Source organism: Hypanus sabinus, chromosome 22 (assembly GCF_030144855.1).
Source record: "Hypanus sabinus isolate sHypSab1 chromosome 22, sHypSab1.hap1, whole genome shotgun sequence".
In the NCBI taxonomy this organism is placed as follows: domain Eukaryota; kingdom Metazoa; phylum Chordata; class Chondrichthyes; order Myliobatiformes; family Dasyatidae; genus Hypanus; species Hypanus sabinus.
The window spans coordinates 50,166,926-50,188,468 of record NC_082727.1 but is presented as its reverse complement, the minus strand read 5'-3'; the positions used below and the strand labels follow the sequence as shown (position 1 = coordinate 50,188,468).

At 38.3% G+C, this 21,543-nt stretch overlaps 1 protein-coding gene across 2 annotated transcripts in view; it reads left to right on the top strand.

Moving 5' to 3' along the window:
- The window catches only part of dock1 (dedicator of cytokinesis 1), a 549,009-nt gene that overhangs the window by 111,738 nt on the left and 415,728 nt on the right, over window positions 1-21,543 (top strand). For both annotated transcript variants that reach the window (XM_059947697.1, XM_059947695.1), the window contains exons 8-11: window positions 1,088-1,245; window positions 4,988-5,069; window positions 7,813-7,948; window positions 9,668-9,740. In XM_059947697.1, coding sequence (XP_059803680.1) covers window positions 1,088-1,245; window positions 4,988-5,069; window positions 7,813-7,948; window positions 9,668-9,740 — 449 coding nt within the window. The remainder of the gene's footprint in view (window positions 1-1,087; window positions 1,246-4,987; window positions 5,070-7,812; window positions 7,949-9,667; window positions 9,741-21,543) is intronic.

The window sequence follows — 21,543 nt, the reverse complement described above, 5'->3', positions numbered from 1 at the left end:
CATCTGCAACTCTCCAATCCTCCAGAACCTCTCCCATCCCCATTGATGATGCAAAGAGGATAAGACATGAAAGAATAGGACCCATCAAGTGTGACAGTGGGAAAGTGTGTATGGAACCAGAGGAAATAGCAGGGATACTTAATGAATACTTTACTTCAGTATTCACTATGGAAAAGGATCTTGGTGATTGTAGTGAAGACTTGCAGCAGACTGAAAACCCTAAGAATGTAGATATTAAGAAAGAACATGTGCTGGAGCATTTGGAAAGAATCAAGCTGGATAAGTCTCTGGGACCAGACGGGATGTACCCCAGGCTACTGTGGGAGGTGAGGGAGGAGATTTCTGAGCCTCTGGTTGCCTTCCTTGTGAATGCATCTATATGTTGGGCCCAGGACAATTCAGCTGATTTGTAAGTGCCCAGGAATTTAATGATGCTGGTTCTCTCCACTGCTAATATCCCAAACGTAGACTGGTTCATCCTTGCCTTCCTTTTCCTTTCTTGATGTCAACAATCAGTTCTTTACTTTTACTGCCATTGATTAAGAGATTGTTATTGTGGAATGTTAATGAACAGAGGGACTTTGGGGTTCAAGTGGATAGTGATAAAGGCACATTGCAGTCTTGCCTTTACAGATTGGAGCATAAAATATAAAAGATGTCATGTTGCTTATCTATTTTGAAAGATTTTGTGAGACAACATTACTGGTGTTTTTCCAGCATCTTGAGTTACCTGCTTTTATTAGACTAGATTTTAGAAGTTTACAAGAGGGCATGGAGCACTTTTGTATGGTTGGTCATAAATGTTATGTCAGATCTCTGGTAAATCTGGAACTGTTTTTAATAGATTTAAGGCTGTGATGCTATCTTGAAGGTGATTGAATTTCATCAAAAATACTTCCTGTTTGAGCATTATAACTTGCTTCAGGAAATAATGATTATTCTTTGTGCTATCTTGTGTTGTTGTATGTAGTTTTGCTACCAACTTGTAATATGTATATGAAATGCTGAATTGAAAAAAGAGGCTAATGAAATGCATGGTATTTTCTTGGTGTCTAAAGTGACCTTTTCTCATTTTTCTTATTTGCAGTCTCAGAAACACAATATTGACATAAACAGACAAGCGAAGTTTGCTACTACACCTTCTTTCAGTCTGTTTGTAACTCTGAAGAATGTTGTCTGCAAAATAGGGGAAGACGCTGAAGTATTGATGTCTTTATATGACCCGATTAAGTCCAAGTTTATTAGGTTGGTGGTCAGCTTAATTATGAAGAGAGTAACTTGAGGGTGTGATGAAATACGGTAAAAAAAAGATACTTTAAATTTAATCTATCAATGAAAACTGAATAATCAATGAATTCCAAATCAAGAAGATCACGTATTCTCTTCTGCATTTACACAGAGAGAGTAGTATTTAATTTTCTCTTCCTCTCCCCCTCCCTCCCCCTCTCCCCCCCACCTCTTTTAAAAGCATGAAAGATGGGTTATGTTGTTCACTCATAAAATATTGTATCCTGAATTATTGTATGGCACCTTGCTGTTATAACTCTTCAAGATAAGATGGCTGTGGAATATTGCATTGATTATGTTTAGTACTGTTATTGTAATTTCAGACAGAAAACTGTTTTGTAATCTGAAGAACAAAGCATGCATCACCTGAATTGCTTATACTGCTTTTAGAACATATTCTTCAGTAGCACTTTGTTTTGGAATGTTAATTAAAATCTGTTCTACATTCTCTGATTTAGATAGTTAATTTGGTTTAAGAGAAATAGAAATAATAAAAAAAGTGCATTGGTGCAATCTAATTACATTGTATTTGGGCAGGTAATTTGTTTACATAGGAGTAGAAAGTCATTTGACTTCTATACCATTTTCAGCCATTCTGTTCATCTTCCTCTTATTCTTTTTCTTTATGCTTACTCAGCAAAAAAGATCTTTTAGTCTCAGTTTGAAAGTTTCATTTGATCTAGCATTATCAGTAAGAACACTCCACTTTTCCCCATCCTATATGTGGGAAAATATCACTAGTTTTCCACCATGATGGTCATGTTCTAATGTTCCTTCCATTGTTACTCTGTTCCAGTTTCTTCCACAAAAGAAGTTGTAACTACCCTATTGAACAGAATTAATTAGATCTATACTTAACCTTCTGTGCTCAGCAGAGTATAAGACATGCTTATGTACTAGGTCTTTTAAATTTAAGGCTTTAATTCTTTCCAGTGATTCTGCTGAAATTGTATTCTAACCAAATAAGGTCAATATTTTCCTTCCTTAGAAGCAGTATTAATTTATGTACATAGAGCCAAAAGTCTGTTTTTCAATCATTTTATACACTAACTTCCTTAGTGTTGATTTTAAAAATGACTTTGTAACAATGTTTCTCATTTTATAAATCTTGAAACAAAAATCTTTTCAATTCCATAGTTTTCAATTCTGCATTACTAAGGAAATATAGCTTTTTTTCTGGATGCGTTCTGGAGGAATCTTCTACCTTATGGGATTTTGTTCAATTCATTTAACAGATCGATGTCCTAATATAATTTCTCACTCTGCTCCATGCTTCCTTTGCATCTTGGTGTAATTTGTAAACTTAAGTATACAAAACACTTCTCCTTCATCCAAATCACACACATAAAATGCTGGAGGATCTCAGCAGGTCAGGAAGCAGCTTTGAAGGAAAATAACCAGTCAGGGTTTCAGGCAGAGACCCTTTATTAGGGTGGGAAAGGAAGGAGCAAAAGCTGGAATAAAAGGGCAGGGGAAGAGAGAAGCAAGAATTGGTAGGTGATAAGTAAATGAGAGGAGGAGAGCTGGAGGGTGGTGGGGTGGGGGTTAGTAGGAAATAATGTGAACAATTGGGATAGGTGTGAGGGGCAAAGAGTTAAAGATGGCAGTAGGCATCGAATAAAGGGAGATCAGGAACCTGAGAGGAACGTGAAGATGAAGTGTAGGTCTTGGGAGTATGAGAGAAAGGTTAACAGAGCCACAGATACAAGGGAAGTCACAGGGCAGGTATTGGGAGGTAGTTAATTGAAATTAGATTTCATATCATCAGGTTAGAGACTACAAAGATGGAATATGAGGTGTTGCTCCTCTATGTCTGGCTTCATTATGGAAATGGAGGAGACATGTGGTGCGGTTATGAGAAGTGGAATTAAAATGTTTGGCCACTGTGAGATGCTAGTTGATGTGATGGACAGAGCAAAGGTGCTTAATGAAGAAATCCCCCAGCTGCGTGGGTATCACCGATGTAAAAAAGGCCACACCAGTAGCACCAAATACAATAAATGACGCTGGTGCTGTCTCACTTGGTGAGACTGGTTAGGGTGCTGAATAGTTACGAGGGAGGAGATGCAGCACTTAAAGTGGTTGCAGGGATAAATGCCCAGAGGGTGACTATGCCTGCCCAGATTAATACTTTGTCTTAAAATTTAATTCTTTGTAGCGGTACATTGTGCTGCATGATTGAATATTCAACCTTGTTTCTAAATGCATTAAAGGAGTAGAATAGAGTAGTTTAGAGATATAGATAAAATAACAAACAGGTAACTAAAGGAAAAGAAAATTCAAATTTTAAATTTGTATCTAAGGGGATATATTTTAGAAACAATTATATTGAATTTCTCTCTTGCCTTGGCCAACGTGCTTGCCTATTGTATTTCTGATGATATACTGTTGCCAGATGTTGTTGAAGTTGACTTGTTGTTCTGAACTGTCCTGATCTAAAGCAATTCATGGGGCTTGCTTAATGTACTGCCTGTGTGATAAGAACTAGACCAAGATGCACTCACAAATAGCCCAAAATAAAGCTGCAATATATGGTCCTTGACTTTATCAACTGTAAAAGCTGTCAAGATCATTCCGAAACATTATTCCAAACCCATCAAAAATTAAGCACTGAAGATTTTAAAAAGTTGTTTTTAAAAATCTGAATTAAATAATGTAAAACTTTGGAATACTGTATATAAAGCTATGGTACTTATCCTTCTTGTGTTTATTCCACTCTATTTAAACAAAGGGCTTGCTGACTCACCAGAATTTACTTGGTGTAGGCTTGTTGGGAAAGTTCTTCATGCAAGTGTGTAGAGATTGCTACAGTTTTAAAGTAATTCACTGGCTTCCTAATGGAATAAGTATTGGGCCTCATTTGGAAAACTAGTCTATGGGACGTGTCCAACCAGAAGTTTGGATTTTTCTCGTTCCCTGAGTTCCTGTATTTCCCAGTGAGCTATGGCCCAATGTAATAAAGGTCCAGAGACACTAAAGGAGCTGTGAGAAATGATTTGTTTGTGTGGAAAAAGTTTATAGGTTAAAGCTTTCTTTAGGAAAATACAACTGTACTGGGAACATAATTGCAATAAATTATAAAAGAGTTTGTTCAAGTAAGATGATGTTTCTGCTTGTTGGGAAACATAATAATCATTCATAACTACCATTTAGTCATTAGAAAATGAAGCCTGGTATTTATTTGAAACTTTTTAACAAATACAATATTTGGAATGTGGAAAATAGCACAGATAGTTTAAAGGTAGATATGTAAATAACAAAGAAAGGAGTGGAGAGATGATACTGGGATTAGCTGAGGAATGACATGAGGAGGCATGAGTACAACAGAGATGTATTGAGGAGGAGGACCTGCTATAGTTAGGTAAAATATGATTCTCAAGTACTCCATCAAAAATTATTTACCTCAGTAAAATTCTGTTTATTCTTCAAATACATCACAGTTCTGCTTTCTATCTTCATTTTCAAAAGCAAATGCATTTTGTATGTGATAGTGCATGCTCATTAAATCTTTAGTTATCACAAATTAAGATTTCTTTTTTTGATTTTGTATTTTGCATGTTTAAAACATTTGAAGTTGTCTAAATGATTACTGTTGTGAAAGTGAATTAAAAACACATTTTAATTTGCTTCTGATGCATCAGTAGGAAAGACTAGGAAGGTTTGTATGCTGAGAATAACATTTATGAACTTATTTATGTAGTGAAAACTACCTAGTTCGATGGGCAAGTTCAGGCCTTCCTAAAGACATAGACCGGCTAAACAACCTAAAAGCTGTATTTACAGTAAGTTATTCACATTTTTTTAAAGTAATAGTTGATGCTCTTTTGTGTACTTCCTCTGCATTTAGCTTTATTTTAAATTGGTGTTGCAATGATTAATGATGATGCTTGTCTACAAAATAGTTAAGTAGTTAGCATGTAGAAAACCAAACAGATTAGTCACACCATGGAAAAAGTGGACTTAATAGGTTGTCACTAACAGAAAGAGAATATATTGCACATCAGGAGATAACATCAAATATCTAGTGCTTTCCTGGTGTATATAACTAATAAACGTAATGGGTTTCCAGCTAGGTACAGATCTTGATTATAACTGATATTTTGAAGAAAATCTCCATCATCTTCATCAGGCATGATGCTTGGGCATGTCTAGTCCAGTGGTATTTACTCCTGTATTCTGTCTCTTCTGATTAGTTAGACCTCACCCAATCAGGTTTCTGCTCTTCCAACTTGTTTACAATTGAATTTCTTTCTTAGAGCGAGACCTTCATCTTTGTTAAAATTCTTTTCCTTCAGTTTTATTTTAATGCTCTCCTTTACCAGGAGATCCTAAAAGCCATTTGGGGGGATGGGATAGTGAGAGATGGAAAGAGTCAAAGTCCATCTTATGGCCGTTGTGAATGTAATGTTCTGCAAACGCCTATTTCTCCAAGTAATCCTGATAGATACAGCTCCTGGACTCCTTGATGTGGATTTCCACTATGTGTCCCATCTGGTCAATACATGCTGCTCTGCACTCACAGGGAATCCTGTGAACGCCAGCCGACATGAGTCCCAGGTCATCTGACCCACAGAAGCTGTGATTTGCATTTCCTTATGGCCAATGGCTTTTGGGACTGCCTGGTAAAGGAAGCCATTGAAGTAAAACTGAAGAAAAGGAATTTTCACGAAGACAAATGCCTCGCTTTAAGTAAGAGCTAGAATTCAATTGCAAACAAGGTGGGAGAGTGGAAACCTGATTGGATGATATAAGAATCAGGTTTATTATCACTGGCATGTGTCATGAAATTTGGCAATTTAGCAGTAGTAGTTCAATGCTAATACAGAAGAAGAAAAAAAAAACAAACTAAAATAATCAAATATAGTATGTGTATATTGAATAGATTAAAAATCATGCAAAAACCAGAAATAATACATGTTAAAAAAGTGAGGTAGAGTTCATTGGTTCAATGTCCATTTAGGAATTGGATGGCAGGGGGGGAAGAAGCTGTTCCTGAATTGCTGAGTGTGTCCTTTCAGGCTTCTGTACCTCCTACCTGATGGTAACAGTGAAAAGGGCATGCCCTGGGTGCTGGACATCTTTAATAATGGACATTGCCTTTCTTTCTTTCCAATATTTTTATTAATTTATCTATATAAGAATACAGAGTACAGTAAAAAATATACAGTCAATGCATTAAACTAAATCGCATATAAAAACTCCTTACCCTGTATTCATACATTTTTCTTTCTTTACAATATTTTTATTAATTTAAATATATGAATACAGAGTACAGAAAGACACTGCCTTTCTGAGACATTGCCCCCTAAAGACGTTCTGGGTACTTTGTAGGCGAGTATCCAACAAGATGGAGCAACCTTCTGGACCTCCTTTGGGTCCTGTTCGGTAGCCCCCCCATACCAGACAGTGATGTAACCTGTCAGAATGCTCTCCACGGTGATAGGCAAATTGCAAAGGGTCCAGGTTCTTGCTGAGGCAGGAGTTCTGTCTAGTAATGAGCAACCTCTCAAAGCATTTCGCTGCTGTAGATGTGAGTGCTACCGGGCAATAGACATTAAGGCAGCTCACATTATTCTTAGGCACTGGTATAATTGTTGTCTAACCAATCAGTAGGAGTGGACTACAGGGGTAAAAATACCACCAGACTAGACATGCCCAGGCATCATCCCTGATGAAGATGGTGGAGTTTGTCATCAAAACCTTGGTTATAATCGATACCTGGCTGGAAGACCCGAGAAGAGTTTACTCATACATCAGATATGTTCATTTACGTGTCTTGAATCTACAGAAGATCTGTCAGAAGTGGCGTAGGTGGCTACTGAAGAGAAATTTCCAAAAATAATATGATGTATTTATATAATCAGAGATTGTAGGGTGCAGTGACTTTACACACCTGATTTATCTGGTGAATTTACACAGGGTTAGGTTCTTCATTTTACTTCCCAATGCATTTTTATACTTGTAATCCCAGACAATAGTTTGAGTTATAAGATAGTTTCCAAATAGAAACATTGCTAAACTATAAAATTAGAGCGGAACTTTTACCAAACTTTTACACTGGCATTTCTATGATGAAATGGACAACGATTGTGTAGAAAATTACAAATTGTCATTTTAAGATTGGCTCAAATATTTTGGAAGGACAAATAATTTAATTTTGATGCAATTTTCCTTCACAGCAGTTCTGGTCTGATGATCAGATGCCTGAACTGAAAAATTAAAGACGTTATAAACTTTCTATTTCTTTGTGGGCTTAACGAAAGAACTTTTGTATGCTTGCAAAAACTCTGCAATTGTTGGGTTATAAACAATGTCAAGATATTTTTCACACAATCTGTGGAAATAATTAAATGCCAGCAATACTTATCTTTGTTAAGGTGAATATGCTTCTCAATGTTTAAAATGACTTTTAGATATATAGGAGAGTCTATATTTATAAAGGGGGAAGAGAGGTTAAGTTATTTATGCATATACACTTCTTCAGTGATCTTTTTTAATTTGAGTTATTCTCTCTATATTTTATAGGATCTTGGCAGTAAAGACCTTAAAAGAGAAAAAATTAGCTTTGTGTGCCAGATTGTCAGAGTGGGTCGCATGGAGCTGAAGGACAATAACACCAGGAAATTTACAACAGGATTGAGAAGACCCTTTGGAGTTGCTGGTAAATCCTTAGCCATGTGATAATGAACCGATTGAAGTTTTTGCAAGAGAAAAACAAATAGCCTAGTACTTATACTTGTTCATTTATTTCTGTTAAGATTATTTCAGATCTCCATCTAATTTAGTAAGCTGATAGAGTATATATGGACTTTAAGTTTTTCAATGCTTTTATTGAAAGATCAATGTAACTTTACATTAGTGACAAGGTGATCAGATGTGCTGCAACATTGAGGGCCTGTGGGTGAACCCCAGTAGGGGCAGACTATTCAAATTTATTGTGACATAGGCATAGGTATACAAACTATAAATGCCATTAAAATTAGCCTTTTGAAGAATGGTACATTATAGTATACATTACAATTGGACACAGTGGTTTTTTTGTGCATAGTCATATCGATGTATTCTGAATGGAAATGTCTAGAATCTCTAATAAGTAACAAGTATTCAATATAATTGAGTCCATCATGACTTTCCATTCAAATGTTGTAAACCAAATAAATATCCTGTGCAAACCCCTCAATTATATGAAAACATTTGTTAGTTGAAACTAATTTATCTTTTGTTATGATGTCACACTTCCTTTTTATTAAAGTCTAATAATCTTAGAAAAAATGTAAACAACTAATGGTTTTCAGAGAATTCTTCCAAATGGATTGAAAAGTAGTTATTTTTTACTCGAAAGTGGAATGCACCTAAATGTAAAGTATTTTCTTATGGGAAGAAAAGAATATACAGCAAATTTACACTAATCCATTCAGGAATCCCATACTTCCCTTCCACGCAGACATTTCCCATGTTCCCTTCCACTCAGCCAGAGCCCTGGTTCCTTTAAATTGAGTACGGTCTTACAGACAATCCTCCTTTTTAAACTTGCCAGATTCACTGGGATATTTATTATACTGAGCAACTAATTATTTTTTTCACCAATTTCCTGAGAACAATCAAAGTTTTATTGAATGTTACAACTTAATTAAAAATAATGATAGTGTAGGTGCAGTAAGTTGTAGTTAAGTTACTGAATTATGTAAATTCAGAATTTTAAAAAAGCTGTTGTCAGGAATTGTGAAAGTAAAAGCAGCTGTCTGTTGTGCTAATTCATGTGGTTCACTGGGCTTTATGGACACAGCATTTGTCTATCCTGCCCAGCTGATGGTTTCCCCTTAAAATCTCTTATTAAATTACTCAGAATACACACTCAAAAATCCTATACATTAAAAAAAATAACTCTAAGCTGAAATTTTGTGGTTTCTGTAAGATCTGTTTAGCTGTGAAATTTCTCTGCACTTTCTGTAAGTAATGGATTTAAGAAAAAAATGCTTATAAAGATTTCAGTCATTAGAACTATAGTGAAAACTTATAAGAATTTAATTGATAGTTGCTTGCAGTTTTTTTTATAAATGGAATATAAAAGTATAACTGAAAATACTAGCATGAAATTGACTTTCCTAATCTTGTGTGAATATGGGATTGATTCATTTTACATGGATTTGAATGTGGTTAATATTTATTTTGGGATTAATTCACTTTATTTGACATGTTGAAGATTTCAAATACAACTAGATTATCCAAAAGGAGCTTGTCTCTAAGGAGTGTTTGTGGAAATGAAAGTGCTGAACCACCTAATTTATAACAAACATGCCCAATATTTCTTTATTTCCAAATAATTGTAGGAAACTTTATTGTAAGCAGGTAGATAACAGTTTTTTTCTTATTATTTCAGTTATGGATGTCACTGACATAATTACAGGGAAAATTGATGATGAGGACAAACAACATTTCATTCCATTCCAACCGTAAGTAGTTTTTTTTTTAGGTATTTCATATTTTCAGCCAAAAAACTGCAGTCAAACTAAATTTGGTTTTGTTTTGGCTTTAGGTGTAGAAATTTGTCCTTTTGCTCCAATTCTGAAATTTAGTTCCATTAAATTCAATAACATTGAATTTTAGAAATACAGTATAATAGGCATGTACTAATGTATGTATAGCTTTTCTAATTTCTTTTCACTTTGTATTTTATCTGCATTTTGTCTGTATTCATCAATCTTATTATTTATTTGAGGATATTTGGAAGTGTTTGATTCATAGTGCAGTATCTGTGACTTCCTTTCTGCAATATTCCGTTTGCTATTTGCTGGACTGGCATGTTAAATTTTTGTAGTCCTTAATAAAGGAACAAGTTTTTCTGTATTACTATGATGCAGATCATTTGCTGCCTTAAGTTACTGGCTGCCTGTACTGAACTGTGCTTTCTCCAGAGTAGTATGTGAAGACGTGACTCCTGGGCTGTAAAGTGCAGAGCTTTGCATTGCAAACCTCTTTTATCCTTAATCATCTGGCTGCACTGACAGAAGGTATTTAATGGCCAGAGAGACTCTGTGGTCAGGTACATTTTGCAGAATATTTATATAGATTGGGATATTCACTAATTTTCAAACATTTTTTACTCAAGCCTTCTAGTCCTGGCAGTATCCTTGTAAATTTCTTCTGCACCCTCTTCATCTTGACAATGTCTTTTTAATACAAGGAGACTAAAACTGTACATATTACTCCAAGTGTGATCTCACCAATGACTATAGAACTGCAGTGTAATGACCCTACTCCTAATCTCAGTGCCCTGACTGATTAAGAGTATCATGCCAAATGCTGCCTTCGTACTTTGTCTACTTGCATGTCCACTTTCAGAAAACTGTGCACTTGTACTGCTCCCAGGTTCCTCTGTTCCACAACACAATTCATTATCTAGGCCCTATCCTGGTCTGACAGTCTGAGATGCATCACCTTACCTTTATGCAAGTTTAAATCCATTTGCCATTCCTCAGCCCATCAACCTGATCAAGATCTCTCTGTAATTCGTCATAAACTGCTTAACTATCAAGGCCCTCTAGTATATAATTATTGGCAAACTTGCTAATTGTCCCTTATACTGTACGTGTAAATCTAAATGTTTTAAATTAATAATGAATAACAGGTCCCAACACTGATCCCCGGGAACATTACTAGTTACAGTCCTCCATTTAGGGAAATTGATCTTTAACCATCACCATGTGTTTCCTATCATCAAACCATTTCTGAATTCTCCTTGTAAGCTCCCCTTGGAATTCTTTGTGACCTAACCTTCCTAATCATCCTGTCATGTGGGACCTTGTCCAAGGCCTTACTGAAGTCCATATGGACAACATCCACTGCTCTACCTTTATCTATACCCTTAGTTACTTCTTTAAAAAAACTCAGACATGACCTCCAATGCACAAAACCATGCTGACTACGCTAAACTGTCCAAGTGATCTTGTCTCAGGATTCCCTCCAGTAATTTCCTTACAACTGAGTGAGGCTTACTGGCTTGTTGTTCTCGAGCCTCTCCTTGCTACGCTTGAACAGTGAAAACAAAATTAGCCATTCTTCTGGAACCTCAGTAGTGGCTAATGACAAAGCAAATATTTATTACCCTCATTTCTTTGGAATCCATCATACTACCTTTAGGAAACACTAAGGAGAAGTAGACATCAAAAATCTTGGCCATCTTCTGTGGCTTCAAACACAGGCAATTCATAGGACCATGAGACCATAAAGGAGCAGAAGTCGGCCATTTGGCCCATTGGGTCTGCTCCGCCATTTTATCATGAGCTGATCCATTCTCCCATTTAGTCCCACTCCCCCGCCTTTTCACCATAACCTTTGGTGCCCGGCTACTCAGATACCTATCAATCTCTGCCTTAAATACACCCAATGACTTGGCCTCCACTGCCGTCCGTGGCAACAAATTCCACAGATCCACCACCCTCTGGCTAAAAAAATTTCTTCGCATCTCTGTTCTGAATGGGCGCCCTTCAATCCTTAAGTAATGCCCTCTCGTACTAGACTCCCCCTCCATGGGAAACAACTTTGCCACATCCACTCTGTCCATGCCTTTCAACATTTGAAATGTTTCTATGAGGTCCCCCCTCATTCTTCTAAACTCCAAGGAGTACAGTCCAAGAGTGGTCAAATGTTCCTCATATGTTAACCCTCTCATTCCCGGAATCATTCTAATGAATCTTCTCGGAACCCTCTCCAACGTCAGCACATCCTTTCTTAAATAAGGAGCCCAAAACTGCACACAGTACTCCAAGTGAGATCTCATCCCTGCTCCTATACTCTATTCCTCTAGAAATGAATGCCAACATTGCATTAGCCTTCTTCACCACTGACTCAACCTAGAGGTTAATCTTAAGGGTATCCTGCACGAGGACTCCCAAGTCCCTTTGCATCTTAGAACTTTGAATTCTCTCATATTTAAATAATAGTCTGTCCATTTATTTCTTCTACCAAAGTGCATACACTTTCCAACTTTGTATTTAATTTGCCACTTCTTTGCCCATTCTCCCAATCTATCCAAGTCTCTCTGCAGACTCTCTGTTTCCTCAGCACTACTGGCCCCTCCACCTATCATTGTATCATCAGCAAATTTAGCCACAAAATCATCTATTCCATAATCCAAATTGTTGATATACACTATAAAAAGAAGCGCCCCCAAGATGGACCCCTGTGGAACACCACTACTAGCCGGCAGCCAACCAGAATGGGATCCCTTTATTCCCACTCTCTGTTTCCTGCCAATCAGCCAATGCCCGATCCATGTATGTAACTTTCCCGTAATTCCACGGGCTCTTATCTTGTTTGGCAGCCTCATGTGGGGCACCTTGTCAAAAGCCAGCCTCAGGAACCAGGCCAGAAACTATTGACTTTTGAAAGATCATTGCTAATGCTTCTGCAGTCTCCGCACCTACTTCCTTCAGAACATGAAGGTGCATTCCATCTGGTCCGGGAGATTTATCTACCCTTAGACTATTCAGCTTCCTGAGTACTTTCTCTGTCGTAATTGTGACTGCGCGCACTTCTTTTCCCTGACATCCTTGAGTGTCCGGTAAACTGCTGATGTCTCCTCAGTGAAGACTGATGCAAAATACTCGTTCAGTACCTCCACCATTACAGTTTCTCCAGCATCATTTTCTATCGGTCCTATATCTACTCTCATCTGTCTTTTACTCCTTATATACTTGAAAAAGCTTTTAGTATCCTCTTTGATTTTATTTGCTAGCTTCCTTTCATAGTTCATCTTTTCCCTCTTAATGACCTTCTTAGTTTCCTTTTGTAAGCTTTTAAAAACTTCTCAATCCTCTTGTCTTCCCACTAATTTTTGCTTCCTTGTATGCCCTCTCCTTTGCTTTTACTTTGGCTTTGAATTCTCTTGTCAGCCATGGTTGTGTCCTTTTTCTATTTGAAAATTTATTCTTTTTTGTAATATATCTGTCTTGCACCTTCCTCACTCCTCGCATAAACTCCAGCCACCGCTGCTCTGCTGTCCTTCCTGTTAGTGTCCTTTTCCAGCCAACTTTGGTCAGTTTCTTTCTCATGCCACAGTAATTTCTTTTACTCCACTGAAATACCGACACATCGGAATTCGGTTTCTCTTTTTCAAGTTTGACAGTGATTCATTCCGTCTTTATGCTCTCCTGATTTCCCTCTTAATCCTGCTGTTAAACTTATTATATTCATTGACAGATTAATTTGTGCGCAACTTCTTGAAATCAATGTACACTTCCTCCTTTTTTGTGTGTTTTTTTTTATCAGCCAGGATTCACTGAACGTTGTATATATCTATTCTTTACTCTAACAGGACATACTGCCTCTGGACTTTTGGTATGACCTTTTTAAAAGCTTCCCATTTGCTAACTGTTCCTTTGCCTTTAAGTAGTCCTTGCTTAATGCCTTCAAAGTTGGCCCTGCTCCAGTTCAGAACATTAACCTGTGGACCTGTTCTATCTTCTAGTACCTTAAACTAACAGAAGAATAGTTATTAGACCTAAGGTACTTCCCAAATGCCACGTCAGTTTCTTAGCCCACCTCGTTCCCTCAGAAGAGGCCCAGTATTGCTCTTTACCAACTACGTACCTCAAAATATTGCATGAGGAAGCTGTCTTGAATGCACCACGCAAATTCTGCCCCCATCATTCTCTTTGTATTCTGGGTAGCTGAGTTGATATCAGAAAAATTTGTATCTCCCACTTGCACTGCCCTACTATTGTCACAACTACATGCAAGTTTTCAATACATCTGCTCCTCAAGTGCTCACTGACTATTGGGGGGCGGGGGGGGGGGGGGTTATAATATAGCCTTGCCTAGGTGAACATTCCCTTTATATCTTGTAAGTCCTACCCAAATAACCTCATTAGATGGTGCCTCAACAATATCCCCTTTAAGTAATGCTATTATGGCCTCCATTATCAAAACTAACCCTCTACTCCTTCATGTTTCTCTATCACATCTAAATCATTGGTATCTCAGCAGATTGAGCTACCAGTCCTGCTGTTCCCTCAGCAGCATTTCTGTTATGGTCACAGTATCCCGCCTTTGCAGGCAATACATGCCTTCAGCTCATCTGCTTTACCTGCTAAGCCTGGTGGATTGAAATTGATGCAGTTTAAGGCAGTGGTCTTATCTGGCCTTTTACTGTAAAAATGGCTGTCCTGATTGTTAAATCTATCAGCAGGTCAGCTGAAAAGATCATCGGGAAGATCTCTCTTCCTGCCATCACGGACATTTACACTACACGCTACATCCGCAAAGGAAACAGCATTATGAAGGACCCCATGCACCCCTCGTACAATCTCTTCTCCCTCCTGCTGTCTGGGAAAAGGCTCCAAAGCATTCAGGCTCTCACGACCAGACCATGTAACAGTTTCTTCCCTCAAGCTATCAGACTCCTCAATACCCGAAGCCTGGACTGACACCTTGCCCTACTGTCCTGTTTATTATTTATTGTAATGCCTGCACTGTTTTTGTGCAGTCCAGTGTAGGTCTGTAGTCTAGTGTAGCTTTCTCTGTGTTTTTTTAAATTACGTAGTTCAGTCTAGTTTTTTGTACTGTGTCATGTAACACCATGGTCCTGAAAAACCTTGTCTCATTTTTACTATGTACTGTACCAGCAGTTATGGTTGAAATGACAATAAAAGTTGACTTGACTATCTATTTTGGCTCTTTAACATACCCCTGTCTCCTGTTTTCTCACTGACTTTGTTCTTGAGTTCACCACCCCCCCCCCCCCCCCCACCCCCACCAGTCTAGTTTAAACTGTCCCTGGTGTTCAAAGCAAATCTTCTGTTGACATTTTGGTGCCCCTCTGGTTTGAGTGCAACATATCCTGCTACCCTAGAGGAGATCCCAGTGATCCAAGAACCTGAATCCCTGACCCCTGCACCAGCTCGAGGTCTTCATTCTGACATTCGTTTGGACTATCTTTCTGTGCCTGGATTGACTGGCATGTGGCACCAGAAGTAACTTATTGATCATTACCCTTGTGCTCCTGCTTTTTAATTTCTTATCTTTCTTCCTATACTCATCATGCAGGACATATTCTTTGTTCTGTCTGTGTTGTATGTACTAAAATGTACAACAACCTCTGGCTGTTGACCCTCCTCAAGATTTTTCTGCAGCTGCTTAGAGTCACCCTTGACCCTGACACCTGGGAGGTAACACACTATTTTGAATTTTCTACTGCTACTACAGAATCTCCAGTCATCCCCCTCTTTGAGTCTCCTATTACTACTGTGACCAAACTATTTTCCACTGGGTCACTGTGCCAGAGACCTGGAGACCCGACTACTGTTGCTAGCCTCTGAAAGAATATCCTCGGCAACAGGGTATAGCCCCAAATTCTCAGAGGGCTAGATGGCGCTGGAGAACCATAGTGACATGTTGTGGGCAGCTTACAAAACTTATAGATATACTTCTTTTGAATTACTTCTCACTGTAACCTGCAGCTTGTAATATCCCTTTAAGTAATGTACTTTTCAACTGTCTTAAACTAGTGATTTTGACAGTCTTCTGAACGACTCGGTGGACTTAACTCTCAGACATGCTTTAGGTGGATGAAGGTACACCGTCATGGCTGAAAGAAAGATGGGGAGTACTCCAAGGCTAACGAAGGGGCATGAAACTTCCTCTACCCAGCATCTTGTTAGCAAATGTACAGTTGCTGGAGAACAAGACTGAAGGCCTGATGGCAAGATTGCTCATCAGGCAGAAATGAGACTTGTCTCCCTATGGACAGGCAGAATACATCAATAAGACCTGCAGGCTTCTAGATGCATAGGATAGACTGGACTGTTGATTCAGAGAAGGCAAAAGGTGGGGTTCTGTGTGGCACAATAAACTCAATATTCGAAGTACGTTTATTATCAAAGTATGTATGCAGTATACATTCCCCGAGGTTTGTCTTCCCACAGACAGCCACAAAAGAAAGCATCAACCCCCCACACTAAGAAAAGAACACATCACGCAAATGGCAAAAGAAAATGAGTGGACAAAACAGAACATAAAACACAGTATTAAAAGAGTTCAGGCATATTCTGTTCAGCTCAGTCTAGTGCTATCGTTCAATATCTGCAGGTGCCCGAATTAGCAACAAAAAAGGAGCAAATGGAACCAGAAACACACTATAGTGCATACTATAGAGTCCAATCAACAAATCATGTCGATTAAACCTCGTTTAAGAGCCAGGACTCCAGCACAATTCTCCAGCAACATCGAGCAAGAGGGGGACAGACTGTTCAGTTAGAGAGACCTTCCTCCAAGAGCAGCGGATGAGAAGGAGAAAGAGAGTGCCACATGCAGACTCCTTCCTCCAGCAGCAGTGAGCTAGAAGCTGGTAGCTGACACTGAATACCTACACGCCTTAATTTCAATCTTCTTTAAAGCTTTAATAAGCGAGATAGGTGTGACATGACCTTGAGGCTGCATGCTTCACTCAACCTCATCAAACGCACTTGGAGACAGCAAAATGGTAGTTTGCTAACTGCTAAACTTGCTTTATAATTATGGCTGTGAGGCTAAGCACAGCTCCAATGCACTATTTAAATTTGTTGATGACACCAATGTCATTGGCCAAATAAAAAGGTGTTGACAAATCAGCATATAGGAGGGAGACTGAAAATCTGCCTAACTGCTGCCACAGCAACAATCTCTCACTCAACATCAGTAAGACCAAAGGCTGATTATTGACTGACGGAAGAGTAAACCAGATGTCCATGAGGCAGTCCTCATTTGGGCATCAGAGGTGGAAAGGAGCAACAGCTTTAAACTTCTCTGTATTGTAATTTCAAAGGATTTGTCCTGTGTCCAGCATATAAACTCAATTGCAAAAACAAAACATGGCAACACCTCTATTTTCTTAGAAATTTGCCATGATTTGGTAAAGCCCTCCCCACTATGGAGCATATCTACAGGAAACACTGTTACAGGAAACACTGTCGCAGGAAAGCAGCATCCATCATCAAGGACCCCACAATCTGAGTCATGCTCTCTTCTTGCTGCTGCTATCAGGAAGAGGATACAGGAACCTTGGGACCCACACTGCCAGGTTCTGGAACTGTTATGACCACTCAACCAACAGGCTCTTGAATCAAACTCAGCTTCACTCAACCCATCATGGAACTATTCCCATAACTTATGGACTCACTGTCAAGGAGTCTTCATCTCATGTTCTTGATAGTCATTGTTTGTTTGTTTATTTATTTATTCCCCCCCCCCCCCCCCCCCCGTGCATATTGATTGTTTGTCCATCCTATTGGGAGCAGTCTTTTGCTGATACTATTGTGTTTCTTGTACTTATTGTGATTGTGCGCAGGAAAATCAATTTTAGTACATCTAGAAACTTTGATAATAAATTTACTTTGAACTTTGAGAGGAATGCTACAGGGGAACCCTGCACTGACCGTCTACTTCCCTTATTTCTTCTCGTGGTCTAAAAGTCAGAGCACAGTACATTTATTATCAAAGTATGTATGAAGTGTACAACTTTGAGATTTGTTCTCTTATAGGCAGCCACAAAACAAAGAATCACAGTAGAACTCATTAAAAAAATTGTATTCAAAAAGAACAAGTCATGTCCACAATTAAGAAAAAAGTAAACAGGTATCACATAGAACATTAACTGCAGAGTGTCCGAAAGTGAGTCTCAGCTTCAGTCAGTTCAGCACTGAAGTGATGGAGCCGGTCCAGGAGCCCAGTGGCTGCCATGGAACTAGTTCAGCGCTGAGGTGGGTATTGATGGTTACAGTCCACAGCTGTAGAGTCAGTTCAGCACTGAAGTGAGCAAACCTCATGTGTAGTGAGCTGTACACTGGTTTGTCTGTCACCCTGAGCCCTGTTGATTAGATAATGCAAATATTAAAATGAGTGAACAAAAATACATGGAATGAGAACTACAGAACTGAAAGTGAGTCCACAACTGTGAAGTCCTTCAATGAAGCTCATCCAGGAGCCAGTGCTTTCAGAGCAACAAACATTATCAAACTTAGTGTGGGACCCAAGACTCCTGCACCTCCCACCCGATGGTTGTACTGAGATGAGAGGGAAACTGATCAAGTGCAGGCAAATGGTGCTGAACATTTTGTTTTCTGCTTTTGTCTTTGTTGATTTTAATCTTGCTTAGCCCTTTAATTGACATGGAGTAATGGAGCTGATCATGGGTTCGTCTTATGCCATTAGGTCTCGACGCCAGTGTATCTCCTCAGTGATGGCTGCCCTTGCCATTCTTAGACACTTGATGGTCCAGTTTGCCCAATTCACCAGGAAATTGTTAAAGCGCCAGATCATTAGTCAGTTCAAAAGTACATCCTTAAATGAGAGATTACAGGCTTCAGACTGCAGCGATCGAAGTTCAGAAGTATATCTACTGGAGTATCTAGTAGTTTCATGAGCTGTTTGCAATACATCTTCATTGGTCGCTGATACCATCTTACATCACCCATTGTTGAAATAGGTCAGATAAATCAATAGTTTCAAGAATTCAGATAGATTGGTCACCCATCTACCTGAAGCCTGTATCTTTGGTGTGACCACCTACATAAAACTCTTGCCTATGGGATTCTCAGAATACCAGATGATGTTGTGTATCTCCGGCTCCAGCTCCGGTTCCAGTTCCAGTCCTGTTTCCTTGACCTGGTTTGTCAGGTGTTGCAGCTGGGTGCACTTCTCATAAATGTAGTAATCAGGGACACCATGCAGTTCACGAACTTCCTACATCTTGCATGAAGAGCATTCCAGTACTCTATCATCCTGCCTCCACTAAATCAAGTCTTAATGATTTAGAGACAACAAGATAAAGAGCTACTCTCATTCCCATACCTGAAGGCAGTTGAGCCAAAGTGTCACCTTCCCAGTACATGATTGGCCCACTGCGCTTGACCCTAACTGTTATTTTTACTGATTGCTGTTAATCAACTGAATTAGGTAATCTAATAATTTACATACAAGAGACTCTTGAATAAAAAGGGAAAATAAATGAGAATAACGACACTCAACTTCACTTGTCCCATCATTGAAATGTTTCCACAACCAATGATCTCACTTTCAAGGACTCTTCATCACATTATCTCATGTTTTCGTTATTTATTGCTATATATTTATATTTGTATTCACACAGTTTGTTGTCTTTTACATTCTGGTTGATCTTTCATTAATCCTGTTGTAGTTACTATTCTATAGATTTGCTGAGTATGCCCACAAGAAAATGAATCCCAGGGTTGTATATGGTGACATATATGTACTTTGATAATAAAATTTACTTTGTACTTTTGTACTTTGTTTTAGGCTCCTGTTCGGTGAAACTCATCACCAAGCCTTGATGAGTTTTAAACACTGACACCTCTTGTCCAAATCCCAGTTCCTAATCCAGGAGTTCCCAAGACCTACCTCTTTTAAACTCTCAAACCTGTTACTCTTGTTCATTGTCCCATCTCAAGTCCCAGCTCTTGTTCATTGAAACTCATCTCCTTTATTCTTCAGCTATTATATTGCAGGTAGTGTACTTCCCCACCCCAAGATTTCGTACTCTGGGAGCGGACTGTTACAGCTGAGGTGTCTGATGATTTGTGCTGTGCTGTGGTTCACCAATTGCAGTAAAATATCTTAGTTACAGGTTTAATATTATAGTAGAAATTCTGTCACATTGTTTTTCTCAACGCCATGAACACACACCATAATGCAGTGGTCTTTTAGGTGGCACTGTATTAAATGTTTTTAGCAAATGCAGATACTTTGGGTTGAGCGTTGAGCTAGCAACTCAGCCTCGTAAAATAGATCTTTAGTTAGTTACTGTACATTTACAATGTAGTCTGATTAAAAACGACAAGCACGTTCATAGAACGTTGTTTCCACTATTTTTAACTTTGCTAAGTGCTCAGTATGACAATGGACAAATGTTGTTTTCATCTGTCAAAATTTTGCACAAGTTGCCAAAATGAATTTCTTTAAGCTACAAAAGAATTATCAGGCAAAGTAATTCATTTGGGCTGACAGGATAGATGAGAATTTATAAAGTAAAAGTTGTGTTAAATCTAAGGAAAACGCTTATAAAGTTGCCAGAAATGTGATAGATTTGAGGATTTTGATTTTAGAACTCAGTGAAGGAGGACTCAGAATTTGATATAAAGAAAAATAGAACAAGTGGTGATTTTTGGCCAGAAACAAATACAAACTGTCAGTGTTTATACTGTGCATTAAAAGCAAATGAGTAGTCAAAGCAAGTGTCCGTTGTTTACAGAGATCAGACAACATTTTTTTGGAGAATATAAAATTGGCAAATAAATTAAGCTATTACCTTGCATCTGTCTTCACAAAAGAGGGCACACACAATACGCCAGAGGTAATAAAGAATTAAGGGTCAAAGGAGAGCAAGGAACTGAAGGATATAATTATTAGTCAAAAATTAGTACTAGAGAAGTTGGGAAGTTAATAAATCCCAGGAACTTGATTGACAGCTCAAGAGTTTTGGAAAAACATAGCAGCTGGAATTAAATAAAGAATGTAAAATTAGAATGCCTTGGAATAAATAGTAATATTTAGTAGACTCAAAGTAGATTTGTGGAAGTAAAATCATGTCTGACTAATCTGCTGGAGTCCTTTTTTGAGGATGCAATAATAGAATGGGGAATAGCAAACCAGTGTTTGTGGTGTATTTGAATTTGCAGAAGGCGTTCCCAAAGGTCCCTCCCAGGAGGCTGATAATTAGAGGATGTTAAAACACTGGAATTAACAGTAATATACTGAAATGAATTAAGAATTGGTTATTAGACCAAAAGCAAAGTATGGGTATAAACAAATTGAGTTTAGATTTTTAGGATTATGTGCTTCACAGTCCATATCAATGACTTGTCTGAATGTTCAATATATTATTACATTTCTAAGTTTACTGATGTTACATGTCTAGGTGGGAATGTGAGTTTGAAGATGTAAAGCTCTTTCAAGGGGATTTTAACAAGTTGAATGAGTTGCCGTAAACATAACGGGTAGAATATGTTATGGAAAAATGTGAGTTAACCACTGTGGTGCACATGATATAAAAAGCAGAGTATTTGTTAGTGAGGGGTTGAGTGGAGTGGTTTCAATAGGACTTAAATTGATTTGTAAGAAAATTGCTGAATGCCAACATGTTGGTGCAGCAAATGATTGAGGATGGATTGCTTGCTAGACATTATTATGAAAGAAATTGAATCCAGGGCTAATAAATATTGCAGTTGTGCAGGGTCTTAGTGAAATCATGCATGGAGATTTGTG